Source organism: Lissotriton vulgaris, chromosome 5 (assembly GCF_964263255.1).
Source record: "Lissotriton vulgaris chromosome 5, aLisVul1.2, whole genome shotgun sequence".
Classification (NCBI taxonomy): Eukaryota; Metazoa; Chordata; class Amphibia; order Caudata; family Salamandridae; genus Lissotriton; species Lissotriton vulgaris.
Window position 1 is genome coordinate 57450649 of NC_141693.1, and position 25008 is coordinate 57475656.

Genomic DNA, 25008 nt, shown 5'->3' on the forward strand with positions numbered 1-25008 from the left:
GTCGCACTCTACGTTAAAAGTCCTCCAGTCAGGCCTCCATTGGGGTATTAGCCTTTTGTAGATCGTGAACTTGGCTTTTGAGGGTCTCAGTGTCTAGGCCGAGAGAGGTGGTAGTGTCTTCTATTTCCTTCACTCGTTAGCTCATGTTCCGCAGATCCGCCCTCATTAGGGATACCTCATTCGTGACCAAGTCCATAAGTATTTCCAGCGAGGACTTTATCCTCCGGATCGAGGCCATGATATCTTGCAGCATGAAGCAGTCCTGCCCTGACGGAGGTGGCCCCACAAGCAGCATTTGGTCTCGGGTCTCTCGGCAAAATGGGTGCGAGCTGCCCTCTGAGGCCCTGGGCCTAGCCTGTACCCGCTCATCAGTCGTAGATAGGAGGTCTTTCCTCCACTCTTCCCCCAGCAGGCAGCAGAAAGCCCCCTTCAGGCAATGGGTAATGCACCCCCCTACCCACAGGCCCAAAAGTATTTCTACTCCCATGGGGGTATATTGGCAGCTTTTACCCACTAAACACCCAGTGGCGGTTGGCACGGATTAGGGTAGTAAAACTTTTTTTTTTAAATGTAACTCACCTTACTTCCACCACATCTTCTCATCGTCCTTCCTTGTCATTGCCCTGCTCTGGCCAGAAGCAGGAAGCAACCAGGCCCCCCTGAGCCAATCACAATGCTGCAGTGAAGAGTTGTGATTGGTCTAAGTGTCGTAGTTCGGCGCTCAGCCAGGGACTGGGAGCATGAGCATGTTCACGACCCAGGCTGTAATGCAGCCTGCGTGGACAACATGCAAAGTGCGCTTGATGGTTTGGCATGCCTGTGACGGCCAGCCAAACTGTCTTGCGTCCCGATAGGTCATACCAGATAAAATGATAATACACCATGGTTTATGTTCGTTTTCTTTTTTTTTGTTTAGCTGCTGGAAGGAGGGGGGAGCACTGTAGACACCAGGGATGATTTCTGGGGGGAGAAATGGGTGGGAACGCCCGACCTAGGCATTGGACCTAACCCAACCCCTTAAATGAACCACAACAGTCTTTCTGTCCAACCCAGGGGGCAGATGAGGCCTTTGACCCAATCTGCCCCAGTGGGAGGGGCAGAAAGCCCACTAGACACCAGGGAGCTTTTGTATTGCGACTAGGTGTGGGGGTTACCTGCCCACACATCGTGCCTAGCCTCCTCCTCCAATGTGACCCCAAAGGTCTTTCTGCCCCCGTGCAATGTTTAACACTCAGTCCATCAACCCCTTTGGTTTTGCTTTGTTTGCCCTAAGTTGGCAGGGTATACCCACACATGGGTTCCTTGCTCACTTTGCCACTGTCTTCAAGCTAGCCTGGCTGATGACAGCTGATTAGCCAGAAACTGGTCCCAGGATGCTTGTTTCCGGTCCAGGGAAGACATGGCTTGGCAGTTCAGGCTGGACTGTTCCCATGAGGCACAGGGTCAGACTGATTTGCATATAGTCATGTCTGAACTGGGGTGGCAGAGTGGGCTAAAGAACGGTGATGGATTAAACCCAGATCAGTTGACTGGGGGTGAGTGCTTGTAATGTTCAACACTCCGTCCATCATCCTATTTGGTTTTCCCTTGTGGACTAAAGTATCCCCATCTTTTTGGAAAAAAGGGTAATTTACATTTTGGAAGCTTTTTTTTTTTTATTACATGCAAACCCCAACTGCCTCAGCTCTTGACATCACTGCAACACAGGTCACCACTCCTGGCTGCTGCAGACGTGTTCTCCCTGCAGTATCGACATCGTAGGCACCAGCCTCAAGGTGTGACTGACTACCCGCCTGCTCCACTCTGCGTGCACACATCCAGACCACCCAAGATGTCTTCCATCCTCGCCATCAGTCCATTCGCGATCTCTTGGTCATCCTCTCCACAGGCACCTACTTGGAAGGTGTGCCTGGACAGAACATAAATGTACTTTGCAATCAATGGTGTTTTGGAGGAGAGGAAGAGAGAGCTCCAGATTCTCACACATCCTTTTCGGTCCAGTCTGCTTCACACTCCATGGTGAGTGCATATATTTTGCACCCCTGGTACACCATAACTATGAAGATTTCATACGCTGTCAAAGAAGATAAAAACTTGATGGATCAATGGATGAGTTTTATGCCTGGTTAAAAGACCTGGCCAGTGTGTGCATGTTAACTGATGAGAGCTCAATCCATAATCAAACAAAGAAGATAAAGACATCCAAATACACTACCATTAACAGGAGTCTTCAAAGTGGAACTCGCTCATGAGAAACAAGCAGTCAGGGCAGAGGTGCTCATTACCAAAGAGTGCAGGAATGCTGGCAGGCAGCCACAAGTCTTCAGCTGATCCACTTTGCCTCCACTGCTGAGCTGGGCAATATTCTCCAGGAAAGCAACAGCCTGTTTCATGGCCTTGGGTGTTTGAAAGGAAAGACTGTGCATCTGCAGATCGATCAATCTATTGACATCACAGAGGGATGATTCATCTTCAGGCAAAAGTGGAAGAGGAGCTATGAAGGCTGGAAGAGGCGGACATCGTCGAGTGGGATTATGGGCCACTCCTTGGGTTTCCATAACTGTTGTCACCAGGAAGCCCAAACAGCCAGGAGAGGTGTGGCTGTGTGTGGACATGCACCTCCTAAATCAGGCATGCCAAAGACAACAACATATCACGCCTACAAAGGATGGACTAATAAATGAGATCAAAGGAGCTAGCTTGTTCTCCAAAACAGATCTTAAGTCAGGGTATCACCTGCTGATGCTCGACCCCACTTTTTGATATATCACAACCTTCTCCACACACCTGGGTCTGAGACTATACACAAGATTAAACTTCGGAATCTCCAGTGTCGCTGATGTTTTTGAGAACACCATCCCAGAAGTTCTAGATGGATTGACTGAAATAATTAACATCTGTGATGACATCTTGGTGTAGGCACACAATGTGACAGTCATTATTGTGTCCACAAAGTCCTACAGTGCCTTCAGCGGCCTCAGGCTAAACCCTGCAAGTGTGACTTTCCAAAGCAACACATCAGTTTCCTGGAACAGAGATTTTCAGCAGAAATGGTGACTCCGAATCCCAGCAAAGTCAAAGACAAGAAATCTGCACTCACACCAACTTTCATGACAGGAGTAAGACGTTTTCTAGGCATGATGACATACTGTGGTAGGTTCACAAAGAGCTTGACAGCCTTTACGGATCTAACCCAGGCACTTACAAAGACTGATGTCAAGCAATGGTCATAGAGGGTAGATAGTGTTTCAACAGACCAAGGATGGGACACCCAGTATCTGCCGCTCCCTCACCTGCTTCTCCAGGCCCCGGACTCCTGCCTCACGACTCTCCCAGTTCCACTCGGGAGCCAGAGCCAGCAGCAGCGCCGCCATAACCCTCAGGGACAGCAGCCTCCAGGAGGCGGGCCTGGCCCGTTTTCGCACCTTCCGCAGCGGGAGCTGTGTGGGCAGTGCCCGAGCAAAGCCTAGGCAGAGGGTGAACCCGTCCATGCCAGTCAGAAACTGGAGGAGGCTGGGCCACTCCTCTTACGTCTACAGTTTGTTACAGTGCTCTGTGGCCTTGTCCCCCATGACACCTTGCCCAGCGCTCTCCTCTCAGCCCAACCTGCACCAGACTCCCAGTAGTTACTGTCCAGCTGCGCCCCTCTTGACCCTGGTATCCTGGGCCACTTGCACTTGACCTTGCAGTCTGGCTTCTTCCCCTTCCTTTTCTCCCTGCCTGCCCGGCCTATCCCTTGTCCCTTCCGCTACCTGCAGCAATGCCGCTCCTTACACCTCGCCTCCTGCATCGCTCCCCGTCGTGCCTTCTGTCTACCCCTATGGGCACCATTGGCACCCTCTTGCCACTAACCCAGGCTCTGGCATGGAGACCACAGCGCACCCACGCAGCAGACGCGCACAGTGGGTAGGCCGTGCATGGACTCTAGGTCTCCACCCACCACGGACTGCCTGTGCCTCACATCAAACGCACTTAGAGCCCTGGACTCCGGATGGCAGAACAACTGCTGCGCCCAGGCCTCACCCAGGACCACAGATGGCCCTTTCTCCTGCCGGAACTGCCGATTTACCTGCATCACAAGTGAAACAACTGACACCACGTTCATCAGCCACAACAAGTCACTCACACTCAACAGCAGGGCCGTGGCCAACCCGTTCAGAGAGATCAACTGCCTGCTGAAAAACGCACGCTCTCTTGGAAAAGACGCCACAGAAATCTGTAAACCCATCACCACCCCAGACACCGTCTTCATTACAGAGACCTGGCTGAACCCCGCATCAGCACCCAGTATTGCCACAGCCATACCAGACGGATGCAAGATCACACACAGAGCCAGGACCAATAGAAACGGCAGCATCACAGCCATAATCCACGAAGAGACTCTCAAATGTGCAACCACCACAGACAACACCACCCCCTTCATGGAGCACCTCAACTTCCAACTCCAAACCAACAGCAAACCCACGATTGGAGAAACCCTCACCTACAGACCCCCGGGACTCGGCCCTCCCTTCTGCAACCCCTTCTCTAACTTCATCGCTCCTATCACTATTGAGGTGAAACTATCTTCCTAGGAGACCTCAACTTTCACCTTGAAAACATTGATGACACCAACACGGCTGACATCCCAGAAAGTATGGCCAACCCCAAACTTGAGCAATTAGTCACCAACCCCACTCACATCGCAGGAGACACGCTTGACCCTATCTTTACACCCACACTTAACAGCTCACCTGGACCGACCACCACTGCGTCCACTTCATCATCTCAGAGCCCCTCAAAACCCCCACCTCCACTGCCAGCGAAACATGTCGTAGCCGGTCCAAAGCATCAGAACAACGCTGGATCAACACCCTCAACTTTCACCTACCCACCTCCACAAGTACACGGAACAAGCAGTGGACAACTTCACTAAATGGATCACAGCAAGCGCCCTGAGAAATCCTACCAACCCCAACAAACAAACACAACACCCCCAGGGGCTGAACTAGTACACATCTTATGGAGCTGCCCCCGAATAGGAGTGTACTGGAATACGATAACCAGGATATTACACACATGCACAGGTCAAGCACTACCTTTTGTATACCTCCTGTATCAATTCAGGAGGACGCCTGCCACCAAAGTAGTGTCTAGGTTCCAAGACTTGGGGATCATAGTAGCTAAAAGGCACCTAACTAGACGGTGGAAAGTGGTGGACCCACCACATGTACGGGCATGGCGTCACTCATTGTTCGCATGGGCCAAGTCCGAAAGCATCTCCATCAAGCATGAAGAAACGTTAGAACTGCGTTGAGAACCCATAGCAGCATGTTGAGACAACCTCTTAAATGAGCTGCAACAGATAGAGGGCGGTGACCCTAAGGATTCGCCTGGTTGAGACGTGGGCGAATAGATGTAGCGAACCATTCTTTAGTGCTAACTGGCGTACCATGATATTCCATGGGTGTACGCAGACCACTTAAGAATGTGAATAAGCGTGGACACTACGCAAAGGGGACGTTGAGTAACACTGCAGCAAGGAAACATTACGCAAACATGCCAGAAGATGGAGAGTTTGGAGGGAATTTACTAAAGAATGAGGCCTGAACATGGCTTTAATTATATTTCAACGCTGTTTGGAAGCACTGAAGGGATGTCTTTAAGACTGGCATCGTAGTTCGGAAACTTTGAATTCGTTTTTCCACAACTCCTAATTGAAGAAACCGAAGGGGAAGTTTCCAGAATGTGCATTAGTTTTCTGTGTGTACAGGGAACTCTTCTGAGGACTTCAGGTAGGTTTTATAGATACAAATAGGTTTTGTGAGGACAGCAGCTCATTTCTGTAGCAATTATTTCAAGATTCAAAGGAGTTTTCTGATGACTTACAGGGATTTAGGAAGATTTAAGAGCATTTCCTGATGATACAAGGGAGTTTTCAGAGGAATCAAAGGTATTTTCCGAGTACTTAAGAGTTTTGTTGAGGATACAAAGTGATTTGATGAGGATCTGAAAGTTTCCTAGCACTTTGTGTGAGCTCAGTAGTGGCATTTACACACTGCAGCAGTGAGACCTGCTCCTTACACACTGAGAGGAGAATAATAAACCAGCCTTACCTGCTTAGGGTGCTTCTGACATCCTGCAAAACAGAAAAACAAAGTGAAATCAGTTTCCAGAGAAGATGTTAAAGTTATGATAGTATTTGTAGGAGTGAAACACTCGATCTAGGATTAGAAAACGTTGGCTGCGGTCACATGACAAATCACATTCTGTGGCATCGCATGACCAAGCACAGAATGTGACATTCTGAATGTCGACAAATCACATAGCAGAAACTGATATTCTGAATGGGAACAGAACTCGCAATTGACTTTGCCTGCAGTTTGCAAGTGGAGTCAGCCGGGCCATATCAGTGTGAAGCGCAGCGCCTGGGGTAATTCGCCTGCCCGCCTCCCGCCGCCTAACTCCTTTGAGACCACGGAGTAGGGCCGCCGAGTGGAGCGTGGGTGGGCTGGAAAAAACTATACACCCCAGCAGCCCTAGCGGCTTTCTTCGTAAGCGTTTGGCGCCCGGAGGCGCTGAAATAGAGCGTCAACCCCGTCTCGCGGGACGCCGGGCATAGGGCGGGCCGTCTGTGGCCGTCCGGGACCCGACGCGGCCGGGCTGGGCCCACCCTCTAACGCCGGATCATCATTCCTTTCTACGTAATCGATCATCGCGCCTGGCACTGTAAGTCGATAGTACACCCGTTCTACTCCACACAAAGGTCCCCCTGGAGTGTTGAGTCATTGTACGATTGCTACTTTTCTCACTATCATAATAATATTATTATTCAGGGACTACAGCATGTCATCAGATGAGTTGCATTCCTCTCTACCCTCGACTGTTGGGGTTAGTATATTGGGACCCTTAGATAAGTACTTCGCACGGGCAAAGAGGGATTTAGACAGAGAGATAGCGCTGGCAGAAAAGAGAGCTGAGCGCCGCCTCTCTATCGAACTTTTAAAACATAAACCTCTAGCCCCAGCAAGAATTGAGGTACCTCACCTTCTACCACCTAATAATACGACACCAGCGGGAGAGTCAGAAATAGATATATTCAATACTAATGATATCCCCCTGATCTTCCAAGAAGGCCCACCTTATGCAACTAACAAGGAGTCTACAAATGCCATCGACACCATCGAGTCACTATCGGGGTCCGATTGTTTCATTGACTTGAACACTCCAATAGTGTTGGACCATGTCTCGCCGCCTAACACAAGTCATTCTTCCCTCGTAGTGATTTCATCCTTGGAGGAGGGGGCACAAGGGGAGGCACAACCATTACTAACAGTTAGCCCACCTAAAGGGAAGGCACAAAAAAAGAGAGGTCATGAAGCATGCCACTCACCACCAAGAAAAAAAAGGAGGAATGCAGGGGGTAGAAAAAAGGTCCATAATCATAAATACATCACTACAAACAAAGAACCCCCCAGACAAATTCAACAAGGTCTCTGTGAAAGAGGCAGCAAGTAAGCAACAAGCTGATCTGAGTATGCCCCCAGAAGGCCAGACGCATAGAGGGCTTATCGAGGACATTGAATGCCTCCTTAAATCTTTTATGCTGCCACTTTTAGAAAGGGTCAAAAGGCTGGGAGAAACTATGGACCGTATCTTAGCAGCACAGACACTTAATGAAGCCCGGGAGGAAATAACTTAAAGGAAACCGGACACTCGGAGACACAACCTGCACAGAATACCTCGATCCAAACTAAGGATTACCCTAAAAGAACTCCCTCGCATAATAATAAAAACCTGAGACCAGTGGACACACAAGCATCACAAAAAGGAAAAACTAAGACAATTCCCATGAATGCTCCTGTAGCTACAGAAGTGAGGAGAGCAAATGTACCACCACAGAACCGGGCCAAAACAAAGTATAAGGGAAATGTTGACTTACCTCCAGAGTCATTGAATTATGTCATTATTTTGACTGGGGTCCACGTGGTACCAGTGGGTAGCATAGAGCCAGATACCAGTTTAAAAAATAAGGTTATTCACTGGCTGCGGATTAATAGACCGCTCCCAACACATTTAAATGGGGAAATAGTGTCTGTTAGACAATGTGACTGGGTAGGTGTGAGACCAAAAGATAGAGGGCGATGTGATTATAATAAACTTTAAGGATCACAGAGTAGTCACCCATATTTGTGACTGGTTTTCGGGAAGAAAGGAGGGCAGTGTATCCCCTCGTAACCTGAGTTATTTCTATCCCGAAGCACTGATGAAGCCCCGCGCTCATCCCCCAAAATGGGGTCACCCCAACTCCCACCCTTTTGGTAATCGTAAACAGCACCCCAGCCTAATAAGACAAAGTTTTAATAATTCGCCATTTCCCATTCCGTGTCAATACCCCAATAGACCTGATTTTTTCTTTGATTACAACCATCACCCTATAAATCCGACTCAATATTGGAATGTCCCATTACACAACCTCTTTGAACCCCTCTCAGGGTTAGACCTAAATGACTGACTTGATAATTCTATGACTAATTCAAGCGGTAATCTGGGGGGGGGGAAAGGAGGTTGTGCCTTAGAGACCCATATCTGGTCAGACGTTTCTCGGCAGCAGGTTTAATACAACTATAGCCAGCGAAGTAGGGACTAACCAAAATAGTAAAATAGGAGAGCATATTAGGGTCAAGGGAAATGTAAACACAACTAAAGGGGTGACAATGAAGGATGATATGGGAAAGATGACTCCGTACATAATAACCTAAGGTAAAAACACACCTAAAATAAAAGACACAAGTATAAATGAACGCCAAGTAAGCCTAGTAACGTGGAATGTGTGCTGGATTGTTAATAAAGTCTCAGAAACACTGTGGGGGGAGTTCATTAACAACATAGACATACTATGTGTCCAGGAAACCTGGGTTTTAACAGAATTGCACATAGATGGCTTCAAGACTTTTCATGTCCCTGCAGTACCCTCCAGCCATGGTAGGCTCAAAGGGGGACTATGTGTATATGTGTCTAATCGTGTAAATACTAGTACCAGCTCAGGTAGATCAACTTCACCATATTTCCAGTTGGTTACCATTCATTTAAACTGCAGCAATGTGCTAATAGTGGTCAACTTTTATAATAATATTGAGAATGCCCACTTCAGGGAAGAACTACTGAAAGTGACGTAAGAAATAAGGGAGGTAAAACCCATAAAAGGGAAAGATCTAATCTGGGTCTGGGTAGGTGACTTTAACGTAAACCTATGCACTAAGGAAATATGTGGTTTCCAGGAATACGGGGAGGGGGAATATGGGGATAGTAGTCACTTCCAACACAATATCAAAGGGGAAATTTTAAATGACATCATGGCCAAGTTTGATCTTGGGTTTGCAAATAGGCTGTGCTCCCCTAAGGTTAAGTTTACCCCCACTTTTATGGCTAGGGGTCTCCATTCAACTATTGATTTTATTATCTTGCCGAATATGTATGGCGGTCGGGTGGTAAACTTTGAGACCCTCGCCATTGGTCTGAGTGACCACTTACCGATAAAAATTCTTGTTAGTACACCGGGAACAAAAACACCCTCACTAACTGAGACTCTGGCATGGAAGCAAAATCTAGCGGTAGCACGCCAAAATGGCATTGTCTTAAAATGGAGCATGGTAGACCCTGAAAAAATCCTACAGAAAATTTTGGAAGGTGCTCTCCCTTCATTCCTCGTATGCTTAGAGGACAACCCTTCAAATGATGAAATCTTGGAGGCATTTAGCAATATCACTAGGAGCATACAGGGAGTCTTGACCAGGACTTGTTCAAGAAAAAACAATACACCTAAGGGCTGGTTCGACACCCAATGCACCAAGGCACATAAAGCCCTTAAAATGGCCTTAAATGAAACAATAAGGGGCCATGCTATGATTAGAACACTTAGAAAGGCATATAATTCAGCAAGACATCAAAGAAAGAAGGCTATTAAGGAAAAAGCCTGGCAAGACTTAATGAAAGCTGCGGAGAGCAGAGATCCAAAGTTATTCTGGCAGGTAGTTAACGCACCATTTCTTAACAACGAAGAGGTCGATTCCGATTCGGGAACAACCGCTCCCAATAGCCGTTCGGAGCATTTTTCCCGTACAAATCGTACCCTGCAACGTCCCCCGTACGTACGACAAAGTACGATTCGTACCAGGAGCCGTACTCCGTACGAGTCGTACAAGACACCGTACGACTCTAATCTCCGTACGATTCTCCCTCGGAACCTGCTGTACGCGACATCTGTACGGTTCGCGGCTGGTTTTTACGACCCAGCAAGTACGATACGTGTCGGGTACGCACCGTACGACCCTTTTTCTTCGGGAGCTGAAAACAGCCGTAAAAGCAGAGTTCGTGCCGAAACAGGTACGGAACGCCCCCCCCCGGGTACGGTGTGTACCCCCCATGATCGCAGGGGTACGCACCGTACCCCTGCGATCATGGGGTGTACGAGCCGTACCCCCATTGTACGATCGGTGTACGAGCCGTACCCCCATTGTACGATCGGTGTTCGAGCCGTACCCCATGTACGATCGGTGTACGAGCCGTACCCCATGTACGATCAGTGTACGAGCCGTACCCCATGTACGATCAGTGTACGAGCCGTACCCCATGTACGATCAGTGTACGAGCCGTACCCCATGTACGATGGGGGTACGGCTCGTACACCGATCGTACATGGGGTACGGCTCGTACACCGATCGTACAATGGGAGTACGGCTCGTACACCGATCGTACATGGGGTACGGCTCGTACACTGATCGTACAATGGGGGTACGGCTCGTACACCGATCGTACATGGAGTACGGCTCGTACACCGATCGTACACCGATCGTACAATGGGGGTACGGCTCGTACACCCCATGATCGCAGGGGTACGTGCCGTACCCCTGCAATCATGGGGGGGTACGCGCTGTACGGGGTGTATGTAATCGTGCGCTTTTCCGTACGAATCACCCTTACCTGACGTGGACCGTACGAATCGCGTCCTGATTCCCCGGTCCGGATCGTACTCGTCGGGTCGTACGGCGTGTGTACGAGTCGTACGGTTCACAGTCTCAGCCTTGCAATACGTACGGATCGCGACGATTCGGACGGATTCACGGAATGCGGATCGTACTACGCGACTCGGACGGACGGTTACGATTCGTACGGAAAGGGCTACGAATACCAATCGTACGGTGGATTTTTTTACCGGATCGGAATCGAGCCCAAAGTGTCAGCCACAATGGAGATTGCTATTGACGAAAAGTCGTGGGTGGACTTTTTCTCGAATGTATATTGTAACTCCCAAGACGAGCCTCAATTAGAGAGTAATTACTGCCCTATCCCAATAGAGTTTAATTTAGAGGAGGTGGTGACGGCTATAAATTCCACCCAGAATAATAAAGCCCCGGGACCAGATGGGATCCCAAGTGATCTCTACAAAATGAATACTGACCTCTGGGCACCAGTCTGTTGAAGAGTAATGGGGGCCTGCTGCGCAAAAGGTTTTGTTAAAACATGGGCAGAATCACTAATAATCCCAATACATAAAAAGAGTGATAGGGAAAGCCCATCAAATTACAGACCGATATCACTCTTAGATTCACTAGTGAAAATTGCAGGCAGAGTGGTTTTGACTAAATTACAGGATTGGGCAGAAGAAAAGAACATTCTAACGCCGGTACAATATGGATTTCGGCCAGGGATGGGCACTGTGGAGCAAGTTTTAAATTTTGTCCGATTACAGGGGAAATATACTAGAGCAAAAGAGGGACGTTTTTACGCAATTTTCGTCGACCTTTCCTCGGCGTTTGATTGCGTAATACACAATAAGTTATGGGAAACACTAAAGGAGATGAAAGTGGACCCAGCTATTGTTCTCTTCTTGAGACAATTATATTCAAATGCTACCGCCAGAGTAAGGTTCGGGCTGGGGGGGGGAATGCACTGGGTCTTTCCGCATACAGAAGGGGGTGAGGCAGGGCTGTGTGCTGGCCCCATTCCTTTTCTCACTATATACCAACAGCCTAGAGATGGAATTGGGTGCCAGCAACATTGACTCTCCAAAGGTTGGAAGCAGGCAGATCATCTCCCTTTTGTATGCGGATGGCGCCGTGTTAATGGCAGGAACGAAGGTCGGTGCCCAAAAAGCCTTAAATAAATACGTAGATTACATGGAGGAAAGGGGCCTCAAACTTAACGCTAAAAAGTCCTTTGTGATGGGATCTGGCAAAGGTGGAGCCAGATGCAACCAACTCATTGTGGCTGGTCTTCAATTACAAGCTACAAAAACATTTCCATATCTAGGAGTCACAATCGAGGCAACAGGGGCATGGGGCCCCGAGGTGAAAAATAGATCTTTAGCCTTTAAACGCTCGGTTGCGGCTGTAAAGCATTTTGCAAGTAAATTGGGCAAAAAACAACCAGAAATCATGCTCAACATATATGTGGCTAAATGTAGAAGCATTGCTCTTTACGGAGCAGGGATATGGGGGTACCAGGATGTTTCAACGCTCCAAATTGTAGAAAACATTTTTTTTCGATACCTTCTGTCCCTTCCGAAAAGCATATCAGTCTCTGATCAAAACCCAGCCAATCTTGCTCTGGCCGAGAATTTGGGCGACGCCAGAATTGGGCCTAAATCGTGAAGTAATTAACGACGTTATGGCCCTTGACAATGTAAACAGTATCAGATGGCTTGAGTATGTGAGGAAAGTTTTAATGGACATTGAAAGGCCAGAATGGTACTACAAACCTGAACTAATTGGGAAAATACCAAAGAAAGCCCTAAAAAACTATGTATGGAGCATTTCAACATTCTAAGGCTTGGGAGTGAAGTCAGCAAAAGATCTGTGCTCGAACACCAGTCGTTGCTGACTACCTATAAAATACAACCATACTTAACCATCGTGACTCTGGGGTTTGAACGCTTTGTCCTGACCAGATTCAGGTTCAACATTTTTCACCACCTAGTTTCATACCCGGCTAAAAATGACTGGAATAGAACTCTGGCTCCCTGCCCATGCGACAATCCATCCACCCAGACCACCTTCCATCTAGTACTGTTATGCAAATTGTATAAGAAAGAGCGTGCTAGATGGCTAAAACAATACCTGAGAGGTGGGGCTTGGCGGCAATGTAGGCCAGCTTATCTGAATTTGCAACAACTAGGAAACCCCCTGTGCATAAGGACTATGACGATGTTCTTAAAAAGTGTTTTTAAACGACGGAACTCATTATGAACTAATGATCATTCGATTAATCACTCCAATTGATTTAATAATTTTTTAACCTATATAGTATGTGTACTTGTAAATATAAATTGAAATTGAAATTGAATGGTAATGCCACAGCACGGTGTCATTCTGAATGGAGTCACAAAACACAGCACATTCTGATATTCTGAATGGAGTCACTTGACACATTGTTATGTTATAAAATTTATGGAGCGCTCAGCTGCCGCAGCAAAGTGGCGTCCCAGCACTATAATGGACAAAATAACACAACCAGAAGAGGGAAATAGCCAGAATCAAGATTAGGGTAATGGAAACAGAAAAGTCTTGATAGCTCTTCGGAAAGACAATATGTCAGATATGGCACGGATGTCAACAGGTAGTGTGTTCCAGAGACTCGCTGCCAGAACGCCAAAGGAGCGACCTCCCACTCTGGCCTTCCTGAAGCGAGGAACACAGGCCAGAAATTGACCTGTTGAGCGTAGTACTCTAGCAGGGGTGTAGTAGGTAATTGCCTGTGCCAGAATAGGAGGTGAAGAGGCCTTTAGGATCTTAAAGGTCAGGCACAGAGCTTTGAACTTGATCCTCTGTCCGACAGGCAACCAATGAAGATCGTGGATGGAGCGACTGACGGAGCAGAATTTGGGCAATCCTACTAGCATTCTGGCGGCTGCATTTTGCACACGCTGAAGGCGTGTTAATTCAGCTTGGTTAACGCCCAAAAGAAGCGAACTGGCGTAATCCAACTTAGAGAGTACTGTAGCTTGGACAATGAGTTATCTAGTTGGGGCATCGAAAAATTTAAAAATAGGTCTGAGGCTCTGCAAAACCCCGAAACAGGTGCCAGCAACTCTTTTGGTATGGGGGATGAAAGTAAGGTTGGAATCAATCCAGACCCCGAGGTTCTTAGCCTCAGTCACAGGAGTGGGGGCTTGGCCTAGCTCCGGTGGCCACCAGTGGTCTCCCCAAAGATGAGTCTGTTTACCCAGAACTAGGACCTCTGTTTTTGATGCATTAAGTTGGAGACAGTTCTTCGTCATCCAACTGGCCACCTCCTTTAGGGCTTTCTGAAATTTCGGGGCTTCAACCGCAGGGTCCCCATTTAGTGCAACCGCTAGCTGGGTGTCGTCGGCGTACGACACCATGGTTAAACCACAGTTTTTTGCAATGGTGGCTAGCGGCTGCACGTATAAATTAAAAAGAGTCGGGCTGAGTGCCGAGCCCTGCGGGACCCTTGGGAGATATTGCGTGAGGCAGATTCAAATGGGGGGGTGGAGACTTTAAAGGTGCGTCCAGATAAAAAGGAACAAAACCATTCTAATGCGGTATTCTCCACACCGGCCTCTTGTAGTCGTTGAAGAAGGATGGGATGGGAGACAGTGTCGAAAGCGGCACTGAGATCCAACAGGATCAGTGCCGCCGTCTGTCCTGCGTCTATCAACTTCCGCAAATGCTCCACCATGGCCAACAAAGCAGTTTCCGTGCTATGGCCTGCACGGAAACCATTCTGGGATGGATCTAGAATGCCTGAGTTTTGAAGATGGTTAGACAGGATTTTGTTGGCATGTGCCTCCGCAAGTTTGGATACCCATGGGAGGAGGGAGATGGGTCGATAATGTTCAGGCTTTGAAGGGTCCAAGGTGGGTTTTTTTTAAAATAGGGATAACCGTAGCTTGTTTCCATTTACTGGGAACAGTCCCGGACTCAAAGGATAGCCCAATTAGATTGAGCACAGGAGGCAAACAAATCTCGGCGGATTCATTGAATTGTGCAGGTCTTAAGGGGTCAGCAGGTGAGCCTGATTTAACTTTTATAGTAAGGGCTTTAAACTCTTCCTGAGATGGGTTAGGTATAAGCGAGAGAGATCTAGTGATCGTGGGATTGCTTCCTAAGTTAGTTATAGGTACAGTTTGTAGGGGAAATGATCGATAGATCGCCTCGACTTTTTCTAGAAAGAAGGCCGCTAGCGTTTCGCAGTGATTCAAGGAGCGTTTTTCTATTGCCGCCGTTTTCTTGCTGATAAGATCTTTACAGACCTTAAAGATGAGTTTTGTAGGATTAGGGCTATTCTTAAACTCCTCGGAGTAGAACGTGGCTCGGGATTTACATATGGCTCGATGGTATGCTTTAATACTAGTCAAGTAGGTCTGCTTGAGGTCGGGATCATAAGACTTACGCCAGGTTCTTTCTGCTCGTTTGCAGGCAGTCTTAAGAAGCCTAAGGGAGTTATCGTACCACGGGCTAGAAGGACCAGGTCGAACTTTGCTCTATCTAGCAGGAATTAGGGAGTCCAAGGCTAGGGTCAGCCACTCACAGAAGTGGTCATATCCCAGCGAGGCATCTTTAGGAGGGTCAAGAGGATGCGATGACAGAAACTGATGGCCAATCTCAATTTTCTCCAAGGCCGCTTAAAGATCGGTGGAGTGGAGTTCTTAAAAGGAGGGATGTTGCATATTAGCTGAACTTCTATTAGGTGGTGATCTGTCCAGGCCATGGGTCTGGGTGGAAGAGTGGTAACATTGTGAAGATTCGTCAGAAAGGGATCGAGGATATGCCCGCCCACATGAGTCTGACGATTAATAAGCTGATACAGCTGTAGGGCCTCAAGGTCTGCAAGGAAACTACTAGCGGTAGTGGAGAGTGGAGTATCTAAGTGAAGGTTGAGATCACCTATGATGCTAAAGTTAGCTGATCTAAGGGCCAGCGAGGAGACAACCTCTGGAAGGGCGAGCCGGAAGGCGGCGTCCGGGCCAGGGGGTCTGTAGATGAGTAATCCAGAGATGGTAAGGTGGGGATTTATAGAAATTGCGAAATGGGCACTTTCACAACCAGCTATGGGAATGGTCTTCCATGAGCATGGGTAGCATGATCTAGTTACAGCCGCAATTCCGCCACCTCGTGAGTTGCGGTTCAAAGTATACATGACATATTCATCAGGAAGCGCAAGGTTAATAGCTGCTATGGCATCGCCATGAAGCCATGTTTCTGTTAAAAAGAACATGTCAGGCTGTTCGTCTGTAAGTATGGTAAAGACATCTAAGTGGTGGCAGACCAAGGATCTAACATTAAGATGTAGTATTTTAAGTGTAATCTGTTGGCTGGTAACAGTAGGGGGGGATCACACTTAGGGTTGATTGTATAGGCTGTAGGTCCGCAATGGGTAGGGGCAGCGGAAGTTCAAAAGAGCACGTAGGGCATTGGACAGGCCCACAGAGAGGGTCAAGAGCTCCATGAGCACAAGAGCTTACCTTGGGACGGAGACCAGTGAGGAAATCACTGGATAGCATAGTGGGGAATGTCCAGGGAGCCCTGCCCTAGCCCTGCCTTAGCGCTGACGAGCGCAGACGGGCAGGACTCTGGCTTGACTCCGGCGCGACTATGGCGCGCCCGCTGTACGCGTCCGCTGCGCGAAGCAATGGTCGTTTATTTTTGTAGTCAAGCCTCTCGCCACCAGGGAGGCTAACCCTATCAAAGATGGCCGCCACCGTCTCTTCGACCGTGCCCCCGATGAGTCAGCCCTGAATCGGCTGGTCACCCAGGGGAGGACTCAGAGGAGCGAAAATGCAGCGCTCAGTCCAGTGAGTTTTGTCAAGATTTAACATTAGGCTAAAAGCGGTAGTGCCTCCACCCTCAGTCGGTGGAGACAAGCAGCGCGATAATTCCGCGCGTGCAGGCGGGGGGGGGGGGGGGGGGGGGGTAGGACACAAAGGATAAACACAGGAGCAAAGTAAAATCAGCTTTCAAGAGTTATAAGAAGTAGCAGCCCGGCTCAAGCCTCAGGCATCAATGGAAGTGTTTCCTCGCGAGCAAGTCCTACTGCTATTTTTATAGTCAAGCCTCTCGCCACCAGGGAGGCTAACCCTATCAAAGATGGCCGCCGCCGTCTCTTCGACCGTGCCCCCGATGAGTCAGCCCTGAATCGGCTGGTCACCCAGGGGAGGACTCAGAGGAGCGAAAATGCAGCGCCCAGTCCAGTGAGTTTTGTCACGATTTAAAATTAGGCTAAAAGCGGTAGTGCCTCCACCCTCAGTCGGTGGAGACAAGCAGCGCGATAATTCCGCGCGTGCAGGCGGGGGGGGGGGGGGGGGGGTAGGACACAAAGGATAAACACAGAAGCAAAGTAAAATCAGCTTTCAAGAGTTAAAAGAAGTAGCAGCCCGGCTCAAGCCTCAGGCATCATTGTATGATGTTCTCAACAGGGTCACATGAAGGGGCCTCATTTAGGACTTGCCAGGGGTTGTGTGAGAAGTTGGCCCGATATGCAACGTTCGCTATTCTAGCGACCGCTATGTATCGTCCCAACGACCCTTATGGTGTTTGGTTGTAAGTCAACCTATAGACCAGCTATCCTAGTAGCGTGGATACGAGCAGTCTAAGGCTAAAGACTCAAGAGGGCGCGTTAAGCCAGCTGTTTACCACACATGTACCCCTTGAACACCCAGTGAAAGGACACCACACAAGTGTTATGAAAATAAACAGTATATTTATTAAGAATCACAACAGCCCTGTACTCTTTATGAGGACAGGGTACTAAGCACAAACCAAATCTCTTTAGCAAATACTTCAAGTGCACAATTAAAACAAGTGTCCGAGGACACGGAAAGATTAAGGTCTCGGGCGGACCCGATAAGGCAAGTCGGAAGCGAGGGACTCAGGACCCTAGAGTAAGGAGGCTATGCAGGCACCGAAATGCCGAGTTACCTAGCCACGAGGGCTGCGGCTGCACAAGTCTTACAGGCGTCGGGGTCTTCGCTGACGAGCCAGGAGCCGGAAGAAAAGGAGTTGCTGGCCGGCGACCAGTGCTGAATAGTTCGTAGAGATCCAAGCCTGGATCGGAGATTGATGAAACCTGAAAGCAGAGGGGACCAAGTTCGTACTACTAGCCAGTAGTCAGAGGGTACCAGGAAGGCACCGGTTGGCCGTCACCTCGACCAGGTGAGTGGGCGACGCTAGGCTCTGCAGTCTCACGGACCAGGAGGCGTTGTCGGCGACCACGGTGGAGGTGCGAGCTGTCCCACGAAGGATGATGCTGTCGGCGTCGCTGGGCCCAGGATGGGGCAACAAGCCTTGGCAGATCTCAGGGCCACGTGGTGGGCCTAAGATGGCGTCTTGAGTGGACCAGGAGGGTCCAGGGTGCTTCTCTCAAAGATGGAAGCAAGGGCCAGTCTGGAGCAACCAGACCAGCAGTGATGATTCTCGGATGTCGTCACAGAAGGGCACAAGCCAGCGGCTAGTGACCAGACAACGTGCTGAGCAGCGAGCAGAAGGGCCCCACGCAGATCGTGGAGATGCTGGGAGACTGCACTTCGGTGCTGGAGCGGCTCAGGGTCGGGGCTTCTCGGACCCCAGAGCACTCACCAGAGAGTTACCTCGATGGTCGTGCTGGCTTTAAGAGCGTGCAGGTTCTGATGATGGCCGGTCCCTCGAGGTCTCGTCGCACCCACAGATCACAGCTGAGCTGATGACGTGGGTAGAGGTCAGAGGTGCCAGGGAAGCCGGTTCTCGTCGAGCTGGGCCGTCGGATTCCTTGAGGAAGGACTTACAGCAAACCGCAGAGTTCTTAGTTGGTGCCCGCTGATGCAGGGTGACTACTCCTTAGTCACAAGGGAGAAATCTTGAGAAGAGTCTTGAATGTCCTTTCGTAGAAAGTAGTTCTTGAATCAAAGATGATCTAATTTGGAAGGGTCCCCGCTCCGGTCTTTATTCTAAAGAAAGGGGTGGGTACATGACTAGGTCCTGCCCTAAGGGTGGGACCAGGAAGGGGGGTAGTTACACCCCTCTCCCCTGCCGGACTTTCCCCAGGCCAGGGCTGTCGCCCCTGGAACTGGTTCTAACCGGCAGATGCGTAGTGAGCACCGGGGTGCCACTCCGCAGTCACCTTCTCGCCAAAGCCCTACCTACCCAGAATACACAAACCCTGTCTGGGACGGTGCGAACACCGCCCTCGACAGGAAACCCTTTGTCCAAGTGCTCCTCGCTGGAAGGACTCCCAGCAGCAGGAGGTCAGACTCGTGTCTGTGGTGGCAGCATCCATTTTGTGGAGCTGAGGCTTCAGTTAACTTTAACCGGGGTTCACAGTTACGTACATGTCGTGTCCCTCTGGAAGGGTGGGATGCTAACCTCATCGCCAGAATTGGTGAGAGGGCAGCACCCCGATTCGTATGACACCTTACTCGACATGCCTTGATAACGCGACACCGGAGTTACCGATATGGTACGCGTTATCATGGAACAGCTATTGGGTCTTGATTCCGCAAGCTGCAACCGGGCTCGGCTCGGGCCTGAACCTAGCTCACACGAGCCCACGCACTCTGCCTTCAGGATCGTTAAGGCCTGCCATAGAAGTGACTGATAGGAACTCGGGTGTCCATTGTATGGTTAGATATAGAGCTACTATACCTAAAGCGAAGGGTGGTTACACGTCTTCGCCCCAGCTGTCGTGCAGCCAGTTGTTTCAAATTTAGGAGGCCAGCCAGGGGTGGCATAATACATGCTTCAGCCCCTGGCGGCCCTGGGTACACCTATGCCCTGCGTTACGGGGTCTGATAAGGTGGCCCAGTACCAATTGGTAAATGCACCTAGGGTACATATCGTAATTTAGAAAGAGAACAGCCAGGCTGTGGGTCTGATTAGCAGGCCCACAGCCAGAGAAAGTCGTAAACCAGTGAAACAAAAGCAAAAAATCTGGGTGATCATAGGATTGCAGACCCTACTCTCCTACATGACCCCCCCCCCAAACGTCGGAACAATAAGCTAACCTTGACCAGGTGAGTCTTCTTGTTCTAAGTGGAAATATCTGGAGAGCCCATCGGCATTGCCATGATCAGTACCAGGTCTATGTTCCACTGTAAAGTCCATCCCCTGTAGGGAAATGGACCACCTAAGCAGTTTGGGGTTTTCACCCTTCATCTGATTTAGCCACAAGAGGGGCTTATGGTCGGTCTGAATCTTGAAGTGAGTGCCAAACAAGTATGGCCTCAGCTTCTTCAGGGCCCAAACCACAGCAAAGGCCTCCCTCTCAATAGCTGACCAATTCTTCTCTCTAGGGGTCAGCCTTCTGCTTATAAAAGCAATGGGCTGGTCTTGACCATCAAAATTCAGTTGAGAAAGAACAGCTCCCACACCCAACTCAGAAGCATCTGTTTGGACAATGAATGGTTTGGAGTAGTCCGGACTCTTGAGGATAGGCGCCGTGCACATGGCCTGCTTTAGGTCATCGAATGCTTTTTGACAGCTCGCTGTCCACTGAACCTTTTTTGGCATTTTCTTACTTGTCAGTTCGTTTAATGGTGTCACAATGGAACCATAGTTCCTGACAAACTTCCTATAGTAACCAGTCAGGCCCAAGAAAGCTCGAACCTGAGTCTGGGTGGTTGGAGGAGCCCAGTCCCTGATTGACTGTATCTTGCTCTCCAGTGGCTGAACCTGACCTCCACCTACAAGGTGGCCCAGGTATACAACCTGTGTCTGCCCTATCTGGCACTTGGTGGCCTTGATAGTGAGACCTGCTGCTTGCAGTGCCTCTAACATCTTCCGCAGGTGGACCAGGTGATCCTCCCAGGTGGAGCTAAAGACAGCGATATCGTCAAGATACGCCGCACAGAAGTCATCCAGCCCAGTAAGGACTTGATTCACCAACCGTTGGAAGGTGGCAGGTGCATTTTTCAGACCAAAGGGCATTACCACGAACTGATAATGCCCACCAGGGGTTGAAAATGCGGTTTTAGGCTTGGCGTCCTCAGCTAACCTGATTTGCCAATACCCAGCTGTCAGGTCAAACGTACTTAAGTAGTTGGCCGAAGCCAATCTATCGATAAGCTCGTCTGCCCTTGGTATTGGGTGGGCGTCAGTCTTAGTGACTGCATTGAGACCCCTGTAGTCTACGCAAAACCTCATCTCTCTCTTACCACCCTGGGTGTGAGGTTTCGGCACTAGAACTACGGGACTAGCCCAAGGGCTATCCGAGGGTTCAATGACTCCCAGCTCCAACATTTTCTGCACTTCACTCTTGATGCAGTCTCTAACGTGATCAGGCTGCCTGTAGATTTTACTCTTGACGGGCAAGCTGTCACCAGTGTCAACCTCATGGGTGCACCAATCGGTCTGACTGGGTGTTAGAGAAAACATATGTCTGAACGACTGAAGAACCTGTTTACAGTCGCTCTGTTGATGTTCGGAGAGGCTGCCACAAAAGACAACACCATCTACCGAGCCATCGTCAGGATTCTGAGTGAGCAGGTCGGGGAGAGGGTCACTCTCCTCTTCCTGTCCCTCATCTAGGGCCATGAGCAAACTCATGTCCTTCCTGTCGACATATGCTTTTAGCCTGTTGACATGAAGCACCCTGTGGGGGCTCCGGAGAGTTCCCAGGTCGACCAGGTAGGTGACCTCTCCCTTTTTCTCCAGGATGGTGTAGGGCCCGGACCATTTGTCCTTGAGTGCTGCTGGGGCCACTGGCTCCAACACCCACACCTTCTGTCCGGGCTGGTAAACAGTCAAGACAGCCTTTTGGTCATGCCAAGCTTTTTGGAGTTCTTGGCTGGCCTTAAGGTTTTCAGATGCCCTTTCCATGTATTCAGCCATCCGCGAGCGGAGGCCAAGCACATAGTCCACTATGTTGGCTGCAGGCTTTTTGAGAGGTCTCTCCCATCCTTCCTTCACCAAACACAGGGGTCCCCTTACAGGATGCCCGTACAAAAGTTCAAAAGGGCTGTAGCCAACCCCCTTCTGCGGGACTTCTCTGTAGGCGAACAAGAGGCAGGGGATCAGGACGTCCCATCTACGCCGAAGCTTTTCCGGTAGTCCATGAATCATCCCTTTTAGGGTCCTGTTGAATCTCTCAACAAGCCCATTGCATTGTGGATGATAGGGTGTAGTGAACTTGTAGTTAACACCACATTCCTTCCACATAGCAGTTAAGTAGCTCGACATAAAGTTTGCACCTCTGTCGGAGACGACCTCCTTAGGGAAGCCCACTCTGGAGAACACTCCAACTAGGGCTCTTGCCACAACAGGTGCTGTAGTGGTCCTAAGGGGAATAGCTTCAGGATACCTGGTGGCATGATCCACTACCACCAGTATAAACTTGTGCCCTGATGCTGTAGGTGGTTCCATGGGACCGACGATGTCGATCCCCACCCGTTCAAAGGGCACCCCCACCACAGGCATTGGTATAAGGGGGGCCTTTGTCGTGCCACCTGACTTACCACTGGCTTGGCAAGTGACACAGGAGCGGCAAAACTCCTTGGTATCTTCGTTCATGTGAGGCCAGTGAAAGTGTGAGACAAGCCTGTCCCACGTTTTCGTCTGGCCTAAGTGACCTGCTAAGGGAATCTCGTGGGCCAAGGTAAGTAGGAAACCACGCTGAGACAAGGGTACAACCAGCCTCCTGGTCATGCCAGGCTTGGGGTCTCTTGACTCAGTGTACAGGAGTCCATCTTCCCAGTATACCTTGTGGGTACCTGTGGCGTTCCCAGCAGCCTCAGCAGCAGCCTGCTGTCTGAGGGGTTCAAGAGAAGGGCAGTCTAACTGGTCCTTCCCCAGGTCTTCCCTTGAGGGTCCCCCTGAACCCAAGAATTCAACTTGATCAAGTTCGAATTCCCTAGGCTCAGTTTCCCTCAATTCCTGTAGGTCAGCCTCCTCTGAGACTTGATCCTCGACCTGGGGCAAGGGGGAAGGCGCAGCCTTAACCCTACTGCTCTTTTTCTTGGGAGGTGTCTGGTCCGTTGTTCCAGGATCCAGCACCTGTTCAGTGGGGCATTTCCTGACCTGTGACCTAGTCACAGCGAACACATGTGCTGGCAAACCTAACATTTCCATGTGAGTCCGGTGCTCCACTTCTGACCATTGTGACGACTCCAAATCATTACCCAACAAACAATCCACTGGGAGGTCTGGACTAACTACAACCTTCTTTTGGCCAGTTACCCCTCCCCAGGAGAAAGCTACAATTGCCATACTGTGATTGGTAGTGACATTGCTTGCATTGGTCACCAGGAATTCTGTACCTGGCATGATCTGTCCAGGGTCCACAAAGTTGGGCGTCACCATGGTGACGCTGGCACAAGTGTCCCTATAGGCCTGAGCCATCTTTCCATTTATGAAAGGAGTCTGTCGGTATTTGCCCAAAGTATTGGGGCTTACGTCAGGGGATACGTCCGCGTCCCCTGTACTGACAAGGACAGCCTGAGTGAGTGTGCCAACTAAGTTGTCACGCCCCTCAGAACCCAGGGTTAACCCTACTAAACCCTTGGGAGGCACACTACCACTGCTGACTGTACTAGGGGGCACAGGTGCCTTAGGGGCTGCAGTGGCAGGAGTCTGCCCTCCTCCTTTCTTGGTGCACTCACTAAACCAGTGAGATTTACTTTTACAGTACTGGCACCATCTTTTGGATTGGCCTTCTTTCTTCTTTTGGGGAGCCTGACCCCCACTCTCTTTGGGTTGTTGGGGACCGGTCGAAGACTTCTGGTCATTTTGTTCCCCTTTAGAATCTTTACCCTTCTGGTCTGCTTTCTTCTGACCACCTTGATTCTGGCCCTGGTTCTGTTTAACTCTTGTACGAACCCATCTGTCTGCCTTCTTTCCCAATTCTTGGGGAGAGGTCAGATCCGAGTCGACAAGATGCTGATGCAACAACTGGTTCTGACAATTGTTTAAAATTTGTTCTCTCATCATCAAATTATACAATCCTTGATAATCAGTAACCTTACTGCCCAGCAACCAGCCCTCAAAAGCCTTAGTGGCACAATCGACAAAATCAGACCAATCTTGAGACTGCGTTTTCTGGGTATCCCTGAACAGCACCCTGTACTGCTCAGTGGTTAGGCCGAACCCTTCAACGAGTGTATTTTTCAAGATTTGGTAATTGTTAGCATCCTCCACCCTTGTGGTGAGGAGCTTGTCTCTTCCTTTTCCTTCAAAGGAGAGCCACAAGATAGCTGCCCACTGACTCTGGGGAACACCCTGCACAGTGCAGGCCCTCTCCAAAGCAGTAATCCATTGGTGGATGTCGTCCCCTTGTTTAAAGGGGGGCACTATCTTACCAAGGTGTTTCGTATCGAAACTCTTTTCCCTATTACTAGGTACATTGCTGCCACCAGTGGGGACTGCCCCACTTAACTGTTGCTCTCTAGCAAAGGCAAGCCTTTATTTGGCCAGGGCAAGTTCTTCCCTTTCAATCCTTAGATTGGCTGCCCTTTCCTTAGCTTCGTACACTCTCCTCTGAGGGGACGTCATCCCTCTCTGAGAAGAGTTGTGAGAGCCATTGGTTTGAAGGGATCTGCCAGAGCCTCTTGACAGAGATCGGGCTCGTCCATTCCCAATGTTAAGCTGACCTGATAGTGGCCCCAGGGGTCCCCCAGTACCGCTATCATGTTTGCTTAAGTTGGACCTGCTTAGTCTGACGACTTCTACCTGTCCCTTATCTGCCTCATCCCCAGAGAGATCCTCATCCTCATCCTCCTCCACATCTTCGTTCTCAGTTGCGAGGTGGATGAGGTCAGGATCGTCTCGGGTTCCCTCGAGGGGAGGCATGTCTCCTTCTGGATTAGAAGAGCTACGAAGTTTCTCAGCTCTTCTGGCATCATAAGTCTCCAAGAGACCAATCAGAAAGGACGTTGTGGGGTTAGACCCCTGCTGAATCTTCCTGGAGTGACACAGTCGTCTTAACTCCTTGAAGCTCAGCACAGTATATCCTGAAGGGATGACCTGTGGAGGGTCAACTGACACAAGGGGAGACCCAGAGTTTCCTCCTTTGTCCGACATACTGTTTCTAGTGTGGTGTAAGTGA

General features: G+C 49.6%; 1 protein-coding gene across 1 annotated transcript in view; it reads right to left on the minus strand.

Moving 5' to 3' along the window:
- LOC147710143 (E3 ubiquitin-protein ligase TRIM11-like) overlaps positions 1 to 25008 on the minus strand; it is a 166211-nt gene that overhangs the window by 46423 nt on the left and 94780 nt on the right. Inside the window, exon 4 of the mRNA XM_086920837.1 lies at positions 6096 to 6118. Within this exon, the coding sequence (XP_086776963.1) occupies positions 6096 to 6118 (23 nt within the window). The remainder of the gene's footprint in view (positions 1 to 6095; positions 6119 to 25008) is intronic.